The 17,810-nt window shown below is 43.5% G+C and overlaps 2 protein-coding genes across 6 annotated transcripts in view; both read left to right on the forward strand.

Moving 5' to 3' along the window:
• The window catches only part of LOC106584138 (discoidin domain-containing receptor 2), a 57,078-nt gene extending 51,836 nt beyond the window's left edge, over positions 1–5,242 (forward strand). For all 5 annotated transcript variants that reach the window (XM_045706251.2, XM_014169051.3, XM_014169050.3 and 2 more), the window contains 3 exons: positions 11–245; positions 556–705; positions 812–5,242. In XM_045706251.2, the coding sequence (XP_045562207.1) occupies positions 11–245; positions 556–705; positions 812–943 (517 nt within the window). In that variant the 3' untranslated portion in view covers positions 944–5,242. The remainder of the gene's footprint in view (positions 1–10; positions 246–555; positions 706–811) is intronic.
• Positions 5,243–8,764: 3,522 nt separating this feature from the next.
• LOC106584090 (3-keto-steroid reductase/17-beta-hydroxysteroid dehydrogenase 7) lies at positions 8,765–17,737 on the forward strand. The gene is made up of 6 exons (XM_082967855.1): positions 8,765–8,775; positions 10,277–10,480; positions 10,746–10,838; positions 11,046–11,142; positions 16,521–16,715; positions 17,597–17,737. The coding sequence occupies exons 1-6, from the start codon at positions 8,765–8,767 to the stop codon at positions 17,735–17,737; spliced, it is 741 nt and encodes a 246-aa protein (XP_082823981.1).
• The last annotated feature ends 73 nt before the right edge of the window (positions 17,738–17,810 follow it).

Genomic DNA, 17,810 nt, shown 5'->3' on the forward strand with positions numbered 1-17,810 from the left:
TCTGCTCCAGCTACGGTAACCTGTGCTACATGGCCACTCAGATTGCCTCAGGGATGAGGTACCTCTCCTCGCTCAACTTTGTCCACAGAGACCTGGCCACGAGGAACTGTCTGGTGGGGAAGAACTACACCATCAAGATCGCTGACTTTGGCATGAGCAGGAACCTGTACAGCGGAGACTACTACCGCATCCAGGGCCGGGCCGTGTTGCCTATACGATGGATGTCCTGGGAGAGCATACTGCTGGTGAGGAGGGAGGGGGGGATGGATGGAAACTGGTGAAACGTGGTGCCCCCCTGATGGTCATACATAGTGTAGATACCTCAGTTTACTTCACGGAATGAGTCCACCAGCTATCAGACCATTCACATTATTAACCTGACTACATTGCACTCCAGTTATAACAATCCCTGATAAAACATTAAATCGCTTATGTTTACTGTAATGGGCCAGTGAATGAAGGTTTTGGTTATCAGTTGAACTAGCCCCTTTTTAAGCCATAGAAATCAATAACTTACGTAACCTAATGTCTGTTGTTCTGCCTCTTCACTCCCAGGGAAAGTTCACCACAGCCAGTGACGTGTGGGCATTTGGGGTGACGCTGTGGGAGACCCTGACCTTCTGTAACGAGCAGCCTTACTCCCAGCTGACTGACGAACAGGTCATAGAGAACACTGGCGAGTTCTTCAGGGACCAGAAACGCCAGGTGAGAGAAACACGCACACACACACTCACCGTGACTCACTCTCTTTTGCTGTACATCTACCTGCCTATGTTCTACTGTGTTGTACCTGATTGTCTATGTGTTGTAGGTCTACCTTCCCCAGCCAGTGCTGTGTCCTGACTCTGTGTATAAGATCATGCTGAATTGTTGGAGGAGGAACACCAAGGAGAGGCCTTCCTTCCAGGAGATCCACCGAGCACTGCTGGAGAGCCAAACTTAGGGCCAGTACCCCTGGGCCAGCACACACACACACATACAGACAGACGGACGGATGAAACGCATCAACAACACATTACGTATCCATCAAAAGTTCAACTCAATTCAACTAATGATGCACGGTAAAAGAAAGGCAAAAATTACAAATGGCTGTCAGATTGTCTCAGATAGAGAAGCCAAAGTGAATTGTAGCAATGAAAGTTCGGTACTTTTAAAAATGTATAATTTATACAAAATTAAACTATAAATGAGTGTTCCCATCTTGTTTAATGTAGTGTATGGTATTGGCACGCCTATGAATTAAATTGTGTTTTCTTTAAGAAGACTGCTTGAATGTAAATAAGATTGCAAGTTTCATTGATGTCTTAACAAAACATAAGTGTTCAGTTTGGAGATTTTTGGTGAATTTTTATATTTGAAAAGGTTATTCATCTCAGTCAGTCTGACAGTTTATTCAAAGCCAACAGGGATAATTATGTTTTCATAAAAATAATGCATTATAAGACTTGTCATAAGCATGATGCTGACTTATTATCAGCCCATTTCAATTAACATTATAACATTATACCTATTGGCTTTTGATTAATGAGTTACAAGTGATAAACAAATTCATAACATGGACACTAACCAAAACTCAACCATGTCTCAACTGTAGTACTCTGGCATACACTCTGCTACAGTGTCTGCCAGTGATATTTGACCAAGAGTGCTCAGAGACATCAATATGTATGTACTTCTCAAATATTCATATTTTGTATTTATATCTATTGCTTATTTGTTTGTTCTGTTTGCTTCTTGTTTAGACACACCTACTCGTTCTAGGGTTTTATTTATTTTTAATATTTTCTACATTGTAGAATAATAGTGAAGACATCAAAACCATGAAAGAGCACGTATGGAATCATGTAGTAACCAAAAAAGTGTTAAACAAATCAAAATATATTTTATATTTGAGATTCTTCAAATAGCCACCCTTTGCCTTGAAGACAGATGACACTCTTGGCATTCTCTCAACCAGCTTCACCTGGAATGCTTTTCCAACAGTCTTGAAGTCGTCCCCACATATGCTGAGCACTTGTTGGCTGCTTTTCCTTCACTCTGCAGTCCAACTCATCCCAAACCATCTCAATTGGGTTGAGGTCGGGTGATTGTGGAGGCCAGATCATCTGATGCAGCACTCCATCACTCTCCTTGGTCAAATAGCCCTTACGCAGCCTGGAGGTGTGTTGGGTCATTGCCCTGTTGATAGTCCCACTAAGCGCAAATGATAGTCCCACTATGCGCAAACCAGATGGGATGGCGTATCGCTGCAGAATGCTGTGGTAGCCATGCTGGTTAAGTGTGCCTTAAATTCGAAATAAATCACAGACAGTGTCAGCAGCAAAGCACCATCACACCTCCTCCTCCATGCTTCACGGTGGGAACTACACATGCGGAGATCATTCGTTCACCTACTCTGCATCTCACAAACACATGGCGGTTGGAACCAAAAATTTCAAATTTGGACTCATCAGACCAAAGGACAGATTTCCACCAGTCTAATGTCCATTGCTCATGTTACTTGGCCCAATCAAGTCTCTTTTTCTTATTGGTGTCCTTTAGTAGTGGTTTCTTTGCAGCAATACGACTATGAAGGCCTGATTCACACAGTCTCCTCTGAACAATTAATGTTGAGAAGTGTCTGTTACTTGAATTTTGAAGCATTTATTTGGGAGGCTGGTAACTCTAATGAACTTATCCTCTGCAACAGAGGTAACTCTGGGTCTTCCTTTCCAATGGTGGTCCTCATGAGAACCAGTTTCATCATAGCCCTTGATGGTTTTTGCGACTGCACTTGAAGAATCTTTGAAGGTTCTTGACATTTTCCGTAATGACTGACCTTAATGTCTTAAAGTATTGATGGACTGTTCTCTTTGCTTATTTGAGCTGTTCTTGCCATAGTATGGACTTGGTCTTTTACCAAATAGGGCTATCTTCTGTATACCACCCCTACCTTGTCACAACACAGCTGATTGGCTCAAAGGCATTAATAAGGAAAGAAATTCCACATATTACCTTTTAACAAGGCACACCTGTTAATTGAAATGCATTCCAGGTGACTACCTCATGAAGCTGGTTGAGAGAATGCCAAGAGTGGGCAAAGGGAAAAGGCAAAGGGTGGCTATTTGAAGAATCTCAAATATAAAATAATCTTTCATTTGTTTAACACTCTTTTGGTTACTACATGTTTCCATATGTTTTATTTAATAGTTTTGATGTCTCCACTATTATTCTACGATTGAGAAAATAGTAACAATAAAGAAAAACCCTGTAATGAGTAGGTGTGTCCAAACTTGACTGGTACTTTATATATTTGGGTACTGATCAGCTTTTATTTTTGCATGGGAAAAGTTTTACATTCAGTTTTGTATTTTGTTCAATGTCTTTCGAGAGTGTCATGGAAATTCTAAAGTGAGACTGTAGATTATTTCAAACAACAACTTTATTATAAGATTTGTAAAAATGGAGCAGTCAACAATCCACTCAACATAGTCCAGAGTTGAAAGCTCAACAAACAGATTTGGCTCTCAGCTTTTATAGAAAAGTCCAACCTCTTTGTCAATGTGGCAGTCAGCAGATGTGTGCAAACAGGTGTGGGGAACATAGTGTATAAAAGGTGTTTAGCTTGTCTGTGCAGATTAAAACAGCTGACGTTGACACCGTTGTCTGTTCCTTCCTGCAAGTTTCCACACAGAAGAGTTCCTGCAGATAGTACAAACGGGATGTCAGATACTGAGGTCGCACCCGGCTCTTATCTGTACGCCCAGACTTATGACTAAGTCACATAAGACCAGCCTGCATCAGATAAAAAAAACACTAGCATATAACAATGGACAATTCTCGAAGTAAAAACAGCATATTATGTCTAATTTTGTAATTTTCCACGACAAGAGTTGTTTGAGAAAATGGCAGTTAGCTTTGTGGGAGGTGGGGTGGAGGATATGCCTTCAATAACATTACAAATGTTTGTCCTAGAGACGCCTAATCTATTCTCATTCATATATGTGACCGTTCAAATCAATCACTGTTCAAATCAGATCTGAGATAAGCTGCATTAGTGCGGGTCCATGTTCGCTCCATACTGATCAGATTATGGTGCTAATCAGGATCCAGACTGGAGGGGAGATGATGGGCCAACTGTATGTGCAGAGTAGTCTTTGAAAAGTGAAACGCAGGAAAATATGCTTCAAGAGAGAATGTTTTTTAATGGTTAGTGTGTTTGCTACCTTTATACAACGAATGTTGTTCTAAGCTATTTTTGTGTTGTATTGAAAGTGTTAAAATTGTCAGGTTTTCTGAACAAGAAACCAACTGTTTATGATGTATCTCTGTTGAAAGAGAGCGAGAGCTGAATGGCCGTTAAAGGGTTTCTGAATAGAGTTCAGGATGATAAATAGTCAGAAGGATTTCAGACAATGTCAACTGCACATGAGGACAGTTACTATAGTAGCTATCACGATTATAATGTTTTTACACCAATATCTTAAGGCTTTAGGTTTGAACCCTATGGCTTCAATATGTTATAAACCTGTCTCCAGTCTTCATACCCCACAGGCCTAGTTTTGACGTCATACTTCCTACAATCACACACAGATTCAACGTTACTCAGAGGCCTCCTCCTTCTTATTAGCAACCTTTGCCCCTGGACCTTATTATTCACATAGTGGTGTCACCTGATTGCAAACTATTAGTCTCAATGCACTATATCTAGTTTATTGTCAATTATGGGCTGAGACCCAAATCAAACTCTATTCTCCTCTGATGATCTGTGTCTTGTTTTATTTCTATATTTAATTTTCTCATTTTGTTTTATGATTCTCTCCTGACCATGAACTGTGTGTATATTGCCCTGTGGGAAGTATATTTTGTACATATATTGTAGGCCAAAGATAAACATGCTAAATGGCCTGGCTGTCATTTTGTCCCCCGTTGGTTTGTTTCACTAGTGATGATGAGGCATGCATTGATATTCTTCAGACCGAAAAGGGACCCGTTCACAGCATCCCAGTGCTTCATTGTGTATGAATGCTTTATTATTTTAATATTACAGATAAGCCAGCTATAAAGAGAATGAGGCTATACTTATGTATAGTAATGAAGTTGTATAGAGGTTATTACTGTGTTATTGCGCAAGGAAATTCATTGGTTTAGTTTTATTAATGGTTTTTTGCTTATGAAAAAACAAATATTTCAGAGAAAACATCAAATTTGTCATGGTGATAATTTGTTACAGACAAAAATAAAAATGAAACCACCAAAATAATGCTTTGTCTATTGTATAGCTTTACAATTCATTTACATTTTTATATTTCACCTTTATTTAACCAGATAGGCAAGATGAGAAGAAGTTCTCATTTACAATTGCGACCTGGCCAAGATAAAGCAAAGCCATTTGACACATACAACAACACAGAGTGACACATGGAGTAAAACAAAAATACAGTCAATAATACAGTAGAAAAATAAGTCTATATACAATATGAGCAAATGAGGTGAGATAAGGGAGGTAAAGGCAAAAAAAGGCCATGGTGGCGAAGTACATACAATATAGCAAGTAAAACACTGGAATGGTAGATTTGCAGTGGAAGAAAGTGCAAAGTAGAAATAGAAATAATGGGGTGCAAAGGAGCAAAATAAATAAATAAATACAGTAGGGGAAGGGGTAGTTGTTTGGGCTAAATTATAGATGGGCTATGTACAGGTGCAGTAATCTGTGAGCTGCTCTGACAGCTGGTGCTTAAAGCTAGTGAGGGAGATAAGTGTTTCCAGTTTCAGAGATTTTTGTAGTTCGTTCCAGTCCTTGGCAGCAGAGAACTGGAAGGAGAGGCGGCCAAAGGAGGAATTGGCTATGGGGGTGACCAGTGAGATATACCTGCTGGAGCTCGTGCTATGAGTGGGTGCTGCTATGGTGACCAGCGAGCTGAGATAAGGGGGGACTTTACCTAGCAGGGTCTTGTAGATGACCTGGAGCCAGTGGGTTTGGCGACGAGTATGAAGCGAGGGCCAGCCAACGAGAGCGTACAGGTCGCAGTGGTGGGTAGTATATGGGGCTTTGGTGACAAAACGGATGGCACTGTGATAGACTGCATCCAATTTATTGAGTAGAGTATTGGAATATATTTTGTAAATGACATCGTCGAGGATCGGTAGGATGGTGAGTTTTACGAGGGTATATTTGGCAGCATGAGTGAAGGATGCTTTGTTGCGAAATAGGAAGCCAATTCTAGATTTAATTTTGGATTGGAGATGCTTAATGTGAGTCTGGAAAGAGAGTTTACAGTCTAACCAGACACCTAGGTATTTGTAGATATCCACATATTCTAAGTCAGAACAGTCCAGAGTAGTGATGCTGGACGGGCATGCAGGTGCTGGTAGCGATCGGTTGAAGAGCATACATTTAGGTTTACTTGCATTTAAGAGCAGTTGGAGGCCACGGAAGGAGAGTTGTATGGCATTGAAGCTCGTCTGGAGGTTAGTTAACACAGTGTCCAAAGAAGGGCCAGAAGTATTCAGAATTGTATCGTCTGTGTAGAGGTGGATCAGAGAATCACCAGCAGCAAGAGCTACATCATTGATGTATACAGAGAAAAGAGTCGGGCCGAGAATTGAACCCTGTGGCACCCGCATAGAGACTGCCAGAGGTCCGGACAACAGGCACACCGATTTGACACACTGAACTCTGTCTGAGCAGTAGCTGGTGAACCAGGCGAGGCAGTCATTTGAGAAACCAAGGCTGTTGAGTCTGCCAATAAGAATTTGGTGATTGACAGAGTCGAAAGCCTTGGCCAGGTCGATGAATACAGCTGCACAGTATTGTCTCTTATCGATGGAGGTTATGATATTTGTTTAGGACCTTGAGCGTGGCTGAGGTGCACCCATGACCAGCTCGGAAACCAGATTGCATAGCGGAGAAGGTACGGTGGGATTCGAAATGATCGGTGATCTATTTGTTAACTTGGCTTTCGAAGACTTTTGAAAGGCAGGGCAGGATGGATATAGGTCTGTAACAGTTTGGGTCTAGAGTGTCTCCCCCTTTGAAGGGGGAGCTTTCCAATCTTTGGGAATCTCAGACGATACGAAAGAGAGGTTGAACAGGCTAGTAATAGGGGTTGCAACAATTTCGGCTGATAATTTTAGAAAGAGAGGGTCCAGATTGTCTAGCCCTGCTGATTTGTAGGGATTTAGATTTTTCAACTCTTTCAGAACATCAGCTATCTGGATTTGGGTTAAGCATAAATGGGGGAGGCTTGGGCAAGTTGCTGTGGGGGGTGCAGACCTGATGACCAGGGTAGGGGTGGCCAGGTGGAAAGCAAGGCCAGCAGTTGAAAAATGCTTATTGAAATTCTCAATTATTGTGGATTTATCGGTGATGACAGTGTTTCCTAGCCTCAGTGCAGTGGGCAGCTGGGAGGAGGTGCCCTTATTCTCCATGGACTTTACAGTGTCCCAGAACTTTTTGGAGTTTGTGCTGCAGGATGCAATTTTTTTGTTTGAAAAAGCTGGCCTTTGCTTTCCTAACTGCCTGTGTATATTGGTTCCTAACTTTCCTGAAAAGTTGCATATCGCAGGGGCTATTCAATGCTAATGCAGTGCACCACAGGATGTTTTTGTGCTGGTCAAGGGCAGTCAGATCTGGAGTGAACTACGGGCTATATCTGTTCCTGGTTCTACATTTTTTGAATGGGGCATGCTTATTTAAGATTGTGAGGAAAGCACTTTTAAAGAATAACCAGGCACCTTCTACTGACGGAATGAGGTCAATATCCTTCCAGGAAACCCGGGCCAGGTCGATTAGAAAGTGCTACGGGTGGCAACAATGTCATACTCTTTTTGAGCAGACAGCATTAGATAGATACGCTACACATACTAAGACAGAGGGCTGCTGTTTCATTCACTTGGATGCTTTCTCCAGTGAGATACATACAGCCTCTTGTGAATTGAAGTACATTTATGAAACACAGAGAGACAAAATATACATTATTTAGTATGTTTTTGTGTATTTATTATTATTTTTTTTAAATCCAGGCCTCCCTTGGTTCCATGAATAGACGCCACTGCTGAAAATGCTATATTTTTGGTTATAGAAAAATTATTTCACAGCGGTTTAGATGGTACATTGATTCTCTACAGTATACTTGCTTGTTTTGTCACATAAACTGAAATTAGGTGAACTACAGTGCATTCGGAAAGTATTCAAACCCCATTGACTTGCCACATTTTGTTATTTTACAACCTAATTCTTGATTTTTTTACAATTCACTCATCAATCTACACACAATAACTCACATTGACATAGCAAAAACAGGTTTTATACATTTTAGCAAATGTATAATATTTTTTTACAGAAACACCTTATTTACATAAGTATTCAGACCCTTTGCTATGAGACTCGAAATTGAGCTCAGGTGCATCCTGTTTTCATTGATCATCCTTGAGATGTTTCTACAACTTGATTGGAGTCCACCTCTGGTAAATTCAATTGATTGAACTTGATTTGGAAAGGCACACACCTGTCTAGGGTACAAAAACATGTCTGCAGCATTGAAGGTCCCCAAGAACAAAGTGGCTTCCATCATTCTTAAATGGAATAAGTTTGGAACCACCAAGACTCTTCCTAGAGCCGGCAACTCGGCCAAACTGAGCAATCGGTGGAGAAGGGCCTTGGTCAGAGAGGTGACCAAGAACCCGATGGTCACTCTGACAGAGCTCCAGAGTTCCTCTGTGGATATGGGAGAACCTTCCAGAAAGACAACCATCTCTGCAACACTCCACCAATCAGGCCTTTATGGTAGACTGGTCAGATGGAAGGCCCTACTCAGTAAAAGGCACATGACAGCCTGCTTGGAGTTTGCCAAAAGGCACCTAAAGGACTCAGACCATGAGAAACAAGATTCTCTGGTCTGATGAAACCAAGATTGAACTCTTTAGCCTGATTGCCAAGCATCACGTCTGGAGGAAACCTGGCACCATCCCTACGGTGAAGTATATCCCAACCTGACAAAGCTTGAAAGGATCTGCAGAGAAGAATGGGAGAAATTCCCCAAATACATGTGTGCCTAGCTTGGAGCGTCATACCCAAAAAGACTCAAGGCTGTAATCGCTGCCAAAGGTGCTAAAACAAAGTACTGAGTAAAGAATACTTATGTAAATGTGGTATTTCATTTAAAAAAAATGTTTTAATTAATTTCTTTAAAATTATTTAAAACACTTTTTTGCTTTGTCATTATGGGGTATTGTGTGTAGATTAACGAGGGGGGGAAAACAAGATTAATACATTTTATAATAAGGCTGTAACATAACAAAATGTGGAGAAAGTCAAGGGGTCTGAATACTTTACGAATGCGCTGTACTCGAACTTTAGCAACCAATTTTTGCATAGTGCATCTTTAAGTTTTGACTCAAGTCCACTGCAAGTTTCTGCAGTTGCTCTTCACCAACTTCATCCTGCAGCCGTCGCCTGCGTTGTGGGAGGCTTTGTTGTGAACCAATTAGGGTGTGTTTGACCCACGCGAATGTGACCAAAGAAGTGACGGAAACAGGAACCAACTTTGTAAACCCACTGGGCACAGACGTCAATTCAACGTCTATTCCACGTTGGTTCAACCCCGTAATTTATTTTAAATGACGTGGAATTTTTTTTGATTCAACCAGTGTGTTCCCAGTGGGTACAGTGCATATGTATAAATTAATTAATTAATTTGAGGTGCTCTCTCTCACCAATTGATGGTACAATGTACACACATATATTTCCAGTTTGTGAGTCTGTGATATGGGGGTTGGAGACATGTTTATTTCAACATTATAAAGAACAACTTTTATAAACAATGTAACACTGCCATGTTGCACTGAGCCTTGCTGTTGGAAAACCATCTCAGTATCCGACTTTCGGCTGTCGCAGATGCACCTCCCCCGACTTCACTCCTCAACTTTCGTCTACAGTCAATTGCCTTCGCCTTACCACTCAAACGAGCCCACTGCTGTTCAAGTATGCAGAAATACAGCTAGTATGACATGACCAGTTTTGCGTCATATGTTGCAAAACGCATCACACAGGCTGTGAAAATTAGCGTTTTGAAAGTTCTATATCTTGATAACTTGATTGCTGACATGCAAAACATTTTGGGACTGTATCAACAGTGGACTAATGAAAATGAAACAAATACCAAAAGATAGTTATTGAATGGATTATTCCTTTAAGCGTGTCTGAATCAACATTGTAGAATCTTGTAACAAATATAATGAAATTAATTACATTTTACAATGGTTTTGATTGATGTGTATTCTCTGTTCCCTGCAGTGGTATAGGCCTGGCGCTGTGTGAGCGTCTCCTCTCTGAGGATGGTAGTATCCAGCTATGTCTGGCCTGTAGGAACCTGCGTCGGGCCCAGGCCGCCTGCTCCGCCCTGCTGACCTCTCACCCTGATGCCCAGGTGGCCCTGCTACAGCTGGACACCAGCAGCATCTCCTCGTTCCTCACCGCCGCCCATGACGTCAAACTGTGGTAGGTAGGTATGACAGTAAACTCATCACCCAGAACCAAATCAGCTACTCAGATATCATGGCCCATGGGATTAGTATGACAAAGGTGGTTCTGTGAACTATTACTACAGTACCACATAGAGATGAGTGGTTATGTTGTAGTGGAGACACTTCACGTGATGAGTAAGACTTGTGACCTGTAGACTTGTGTTTGTTACCTAAGCTAATTGCTAGTCTTTAGCGCAGTTGGCTAACAAAGTATTGTGGCGTGTATGTGTGTCTTCCAGGTATAACCGGTTGGACTACCTCTACCTGAATGCTGGCATCATGCCCAACCCACATCTGGATGTCAAGGCCTTCTGTAAGGGACTATTCTCCAGGTACAGCTCCACAGGGTTTTGTCAGAACTAAGACCCAGCTACAGTCGAAACGTCTGAGTTATTTTGGGAGCATACTGTAGGCGTCTACTAGTGTGTGGATGTATTTTGTGTTTTCACTATTGTTTGCTCAAATCCACCACATGGGGAACGTTTCTTTCGGGTGAGTCAATACTACATGTGGTTACGTAAGTGATGTATTTGATGCAGCAAAGACATCAGCATGTTTGCCACGGGGGCGGGTATTCTGACCCAGAAGGATAACATCACCACAGACTACAGGAAATGTTTGCCACTAACCTCTTTGGTCACTTCCTACTGGTGAGAGAAGTGCGTCTTATTAATGGGGATGAAATTTCACTTCCTTAAGTTAGAAAATACATTTTACCAAGACTAAAATGATTATTCATATTCTGAATCATTCAGTAGGGTCTTTCTCTAACATATTAACATTATATCCAAAAAGTCTGATTTTGTAACCTAATACATTCGATAACAAGCGCCGAGCTCTGTTGACATAGCGGTGCAGGTTTCTCATAACAACTTTTTGAGATTTTACATTTTGTGGTCGTTGTCTTCAATGTTGTTTCCGTGGGTGGCAAAACGCTAAATTAGCATGACACGAGCTGAATTAAATGTAAAATATTTTACCCATTGGTCAAAAGATGTGTTTTTGATAAGACACCCTAATTAATATAACATTAATATACACTACCTGTCACGGTTGTCGTCTGGAATGGAGGACCAAAACGCAGCAGGAATGTGGATGCTCATCTTATCATTTATTTTAAATGAAGAGAACACCAAAAACAACAAATCAAAGAACACACGAACAACAAAACAGTCTTGTAAGGCTCACACAGGAAAAACAAGAAACAATCTCCCACCATACAAAACAAACATCCCTCTGCCACGTCCTGACCAAAATACTAAACAACTACTCCCTCTGCTGGTCAGGACGTGACAGTACCCCCCCCCCCTAAATGTGCAGACCCCAGATCCACCTCATAACTAAACAAAAAACCCAAAACAACAACAAAAAAATTCCCCTAAACTAAAGGGAGGGAAGGGAGGGTGGCTGCCGTCACCGACGGCACTTGTGCTACACCCCCCCTCCCCAACCCACCTATACAGGTGGTGGTTCAGGCTCCGGCCTACTGTCCTCCAGAATGCAGACAGACTTGATCAGTTTCGGGCCGTAGGCAGACTCCCCTTGTTCCAGATCGTAGGCAGACCTCTTCGTTCCACACTGTAGGCAGACTCATTTGAAACACAGTTACTTATATTTAGTTCTGGATCGTCGATAGACTTACTCAGTTCCGGGTTGCTGATAGACTCCCTTGGTTCCGGGTCATAGGCAGACTCACCCGGTTCTGGGTCCGACAGGCAGACCCCTTCGGTTCCGGGTCACAGGCAGACCCCTTCGGTTCCCGGGTCACAGGTAGATTCCCTCGGTCCCGGGTCGCAGGCCGACCCCCTCGGTTCCGGGTCGCAGGCAGACCCCCTCGGTTCCGGGTCGCAGGTAGACTCCCTCGGTTCCGGGTCGCAGGCAGACTCCCTCGGTTCCGGGTCGCAGGCAGACTCCCTTGGTTCCGGGTCGCAGGCAGACTCCCTCGGTTCCGGGTCGCAGGCAGACTCCCTCAGTTCCGGGTCGCAGGCAGACTCCCTTGGTTCCGGATCACAGGCAGTCTCCCTCGGTTCCGGACTAGACACTGGTGCCGGATTCTCTGGACTGCACACTGTTGCCGGATACTCTGGACCGCACACTGTTGCCAGATACTCTGGACCGCACACTGTTGCCGGATACTCTGGACTGCATACTGTTGCCGGATACTCTGGACTGCACACTATTGCCGAACTCTCGAGGCTGGGCTGACGCACTGGAAGCCTGATGCGTGGTGCTGGTACTGGAGGTATCAGCCTGGGGACACGCACCTCAGGGCTAGTGCGGGGAGCGGGAACAGGCCGAGTCGGACTGGGCTGATGCACTGGAAGCCTGATGCGTGGTGCTGGTACTGGAGGTATCAGCCTGGGAACACGCACCTCAGGGCTAGTGTGGGGAGTGGGAACAGGCCGAGTCGGACTGGGTTGACGCACTGGAAGCCTGATGCGTGGTGCTGGTACTGGAGGTATCAGCCTGGGAACACACGCCTCAGGGCTAGTGGGGGAGCGGGAACAGGACGAGTCGGACTGGGCTGACGCACTGGAAGCCTGATGCGTGTTGCTGGTACTGGAGGTATCAGCCTGGGAACACGCACCTCAGGGCTAGTACTGGGAGCGGGAACAGGCCGAATCGGACTGGGTTGATGCACTGGACCGTAGAGGCTTACTGGCGGTCTCGAGCGCAGAACTGGTATCGCTTTTACGGGCTGGATGCCCACTACCCCTTGGCAAATGCGGGGCGCTGGTATAGCGCGTACTGGCCTAAAAATACTTGGCCTCGCCACAGTACCCATTACCCCGAAGCACGGGACCTGTCCATTCACTGGTTGCCCAGAAAAGGTACGGCGATTTGGCCTGGGGCTCAAACCTCGCCCAGCCAAACTACCCATATGCCCCCCCCAAAAAAAATCTTGGGGCTGCCTCTCGGGCTTAAACGCCAGTCGTGTTCCTCGGTAGCGTTCCTGGTCTTCGCTCCATTTTCTCCATGGGCCCTCTCCGGCCATAATCTGTTCCCATGTCCATTTCTCTCGTTGGTCCAACTTAAATTCCCCTTGCTCCTCAAAGTCCACCTGTTGCTCCTTCCTCCGCTGCTTGGTCCGTTTGTGGTGGGAGATTCTGTCACGGTTGTCGTCTGGAATGGAGGACCAAAACGCAGCAGGAATGTGGATGCTCATCTTATCATTTATTTTAAATGAAGAGAACACCAAAAACAACAAAACAAAGAACGCACGAACAACAAAACAGTCTTGTAAGGCTCACACAGGCAAAACAAGAAACAATCTCGCACCATACAAAACAAACATCCCTCTGCCACGTCCTGACCAAAATACTAAACAACTACTCCCTCTGCTGGTCAGGACGCGACACTACCGGTCAAAAGTTTTAGAATACCTACTCATTCAAGGGTCTTTCTTGATTTTTTACTATTGTCTACATTGTTGAATAATAGTGAAGACATCAAAACTATGAAATAACATATGGAATTATGCAGTAACCAAAAAAGTTTTAAACAAATCAAAATATATTTTATATTTGAGATTCTTCAAATAACCACCCTTTGCCTTGATGACAGCTTTGCACACGCTTGGCATTCTCTCAACCGGCTTCACCTGGAATGCTTTTCCAACAGTCTTGAAGGAGTTCCCACATATGCTGAGCACTTGTTGGCTGCTTTTCCTTCACTCTGCGGTCCGACTCATCCCAAACCATCTCAATTGGATTGAGGTCAGGTGATTGTGGAGGCCAGGTCATCTGATGCAGCACTCCATCACTCTCCTTCTTGGTCAAATAGCCCTTACGCAGCATTACGGTATGTTGGGTCATTGTCCTGTTAAAAAACAAATTATATTCCCACTAAGCCCAAACCAGATGGGATGTCGTATCGCTGCAGAATGCTGTGGTAGCCAAGCTGATTAAACGTGCCTTGAATTCTAAATAAATCACAGACAGTGTCACCAGCAAAGCACCCCCACACCATAACACCTCCTCCTCCATGCTTTACGGTGGGAAATACACATGCGGAGATCATCCGTTCACCCACACGCGTCTCACAAAGACACGGCGGTTGGAACCAAAAATCTCCAATTTGGACTCCAGACCAAAGGACAAATTTCCACCGGTCTAATGTCCATTGCTCGTGTTCCTTGGCCCAAGCAAGTCTCTTCTTATTATTGGTGTCCTTTAGTATTGTTTGTTTTGCAGCAATTCGACCATAAATAAATAAATACAAATAAATTAAGGCCTGATTCACACAGTCTCCTCTGAACAGTTGATGTTCAGATATGTCTGTTACTTGAACTCTGTGAAGCATTTATTTGGACTGCAATTTCTGAGGCTGGTAACTCTAATGAACTTGTCCTCTGCAACAGAGGTAACTCTGGGTCTTCCATTCCGGTGGCGGTCCTCATGAGAGCCAGTTTCATTATAGCGCTTGATGGTTTTTGAGACTGCACTTAAAGACACTTTCAAAGTGATTGAAATGTTCCATATTGACTGACCTTCATGTCTTAAAGTAATGATGGACTGTCGTTTCTCTTTGCTTATTTGAGCTGTTCTTGCCATAATATGGACTTGGTCTTTTACCAAATAGGGCTATCTTCTGTATACACCTTGTCTGTATACACCTTGTCACAACACAACTGATTGGCTCAAACGCATTAAGAAGGAAAGAAATTCCACAAGTTAACTTTTAACAAGGCACACCTCTTAATTGAAATTAATTCCAGGTGACTACCTTATGAAGCTGGTTGAGAGAATGCCAACAGTGTGCAAAGCTGTCATCAAGGCAAAGGGTGGCTATTTGAATAATCTGAAATATAAAATCTATTTTGATTTGTTTAAAAAAAGTGTTGTTACTACATGATTCCATATATGTTATTTCATAGTTTTGATGTCTTCACTATTATTCTACAATGTACAATGAGAAGGTGTTATAAAACTTTTGACCGGTAATGTATATAGTATGTACACGTATATATCATAAAGAGATCTGTTCAGACCGTGTTATAGGCTTTTTATCCATCTCCTGAGATCATTACTTTGTAGACATTGAGGACCACCTGCTTAAGTAAGCTTTCCCTCTACAGCAGAGGACCCTGGATCCATCTCCCTTTCACCAGCTGCTGGTCACATAGCAACACTCTTCATAAAAAAATGAACACCACTGTTTCTATGACAATAAGTTATGTTCTCTCCTTCCCTAGAGAGTGTTTTTTCTGACTGCTAATTCCAGGGTCACCTGAACTATTCTGCTTACCTCAGAGCTCTGTACACTCATGTTTATTGGAGAGACCAGTTGACTGTGGTGATGTCTCTTATCACTGGTACCTCTAGCCTGTGTACCTGACTGCTTCTGGCCTTGTTTGGCAAGGCAATGACGAGTTGGCTAAAGTAGGGACGGGAAAGCGGATACCTAGTGAGTTTCACAACTGAATGCATTCAACCGAAATGTGTCTTCCGCATTTAACCCAATCCCTCTGAATCAGATAGTTGTGGGGGGGCTGCCTTAATCGAGATCATAGGCGCCCAGGGAGCAGTTGTTGTTGGGGGTTCATTTCTCCTACTTGCCAGCTCCAGGGATTCAAACCAGCAACCTTTCGGTTACTGGCCCAACTCTCTTAACCGCTAGGCTAACTGCTGCCCTGAATGGCACAGTTGACAGTTGGCACCTGTCACGTCTACCCCCGCTCCGGCACTCGACGTCACCGGTTTACTACAACCGGCTCTGGTAACCCATCATTATGCACACCTGCGCCTCATCATTAGGCATCATTAGGACTTCCCCTTTATCTAGCACTCTGTTGCATTACTCATCAGGCAGTATTGGTTATGTTATCCTGTCCAGATGCTTCTCTTGTTTTGTATTCTCTACATGTCCGTTACTGTTAAACTCACCAACTGCAACTGCTTTCTGACTCCCTGCGCCTTCGTTACAGCACCAAACATTTCCTTAACCCCATTAGGTCCCTTACCCTCTGTTGTCGCCTCTGTCATCTGACCCTGTGTTGTCCCCTGCATGGCCAGGTGAGGGAGCTTCTACCGGTGCTGTGCCAGGCCAACCACACCTCCCAGGTGATCTGGACTAGCTGTAGTAACGCCCGGTGCTCAGCCTTCAGCCTGAAGGGCCTTCAGCACCGGACAGGCACTGAGCCCTACAACTCCTCCAAATATGCATCAGACCTCCTCAGTCTGGCTCTCAACACACACCTCAACATGAAGGTCAGCCACAACACACAAATGTGTAGAAGGGGTCAGCCATATTTTAGTAAGCACTGAGTGGGTAATTTAAGTGATAATGCCAGAGAAGCTTTTTGGAGGATAAATTGGCACGGATGTTGTTAGGCCCGAGACGATCTTATCCCTTGCTTGCTAGCTAGCCAACTACGGCTAACAGTGCAGACAGAATAACAACAGTAGCTGCATTTGTTTTAAGTTGTTTTCTAGTGACATTTATTTGGATACAACAATGAGCTAATGACGAACAATTTCGCCTGGCATAGGAAATGTGCTCTCTCGTTTGGACACCGTTGTTCAGAGGAGCTAGCCAACAACACAGCTAACACAATAACTTTAAACTGAAGCTGGAAAGACTGCAAACTAGCTGCACTTCGTTTCACTTTTTTTCAATTGACATTTCTTTGTAGATATCCATAAAAATTACTGGCTGAGAACCGCTGCCTGCCTCTCTCTCTCGTCCCGACCCCCGACCCCTACACGTTCATTACTATGGGACAGTTGGAGATGGAATTTGAATATTGAAACATGAAACAATGTTGCAAATGTCGGAGAGACAGACAGCGAGGTTTATACAAATCTACAAATCTCTGCTGTTGAAAACTAAATGTTAGTTTAAAAGAAATGTGACATAATGTCTAGATTATTTTTAAAGTGGAGATCAAGTTTAAAACTTCCCTGCCTGGGCTGATGAGACAATGGATTGTGCAGTCAGATGGAACAGAGTAAATAGGCATTTTAACGTCATAGATTTAGCCAGTGGTAACTTGTGGAATAGACACCGGCTGGAATGCACTTTTAACCAATCAGAATTCAGGATTAGACCCACCCGTTGTATAAACTTTATTAATTTGTGTTTCCTCCAGGGCCTGTACTTGTCAGCGATCTGTCCAGGCTTTGCGATGACCAACCTGACCTATGGTATCCTGCCTTCCTTCCCCACACTCCTCTGGAACCTGCTCATGCCCATCCTCTGGCTGGTGTGTGTGTTGTCTAATAGTAGATAATAGTATTTGTTAAAGGAACATTTTATCATTAGTCCCACAAAATTGTGCATGTCAACATCCAATATTTTAAGAT

The sequence above is a fragment of the Salmo salar genome, chromosome 23 (genome assembly GCF_965601325.2).
Source record: "Salmo salar chromosome 23, fSalSal1, whole genome shotgun sequence".
Classification (NCBI taxonomy): domain Eukaryota; kingdom Metazoa; phylum Chordata; class Actinopteri; order Salmoniformes; family Salmonidae; genus Salmo; species Salmo salar.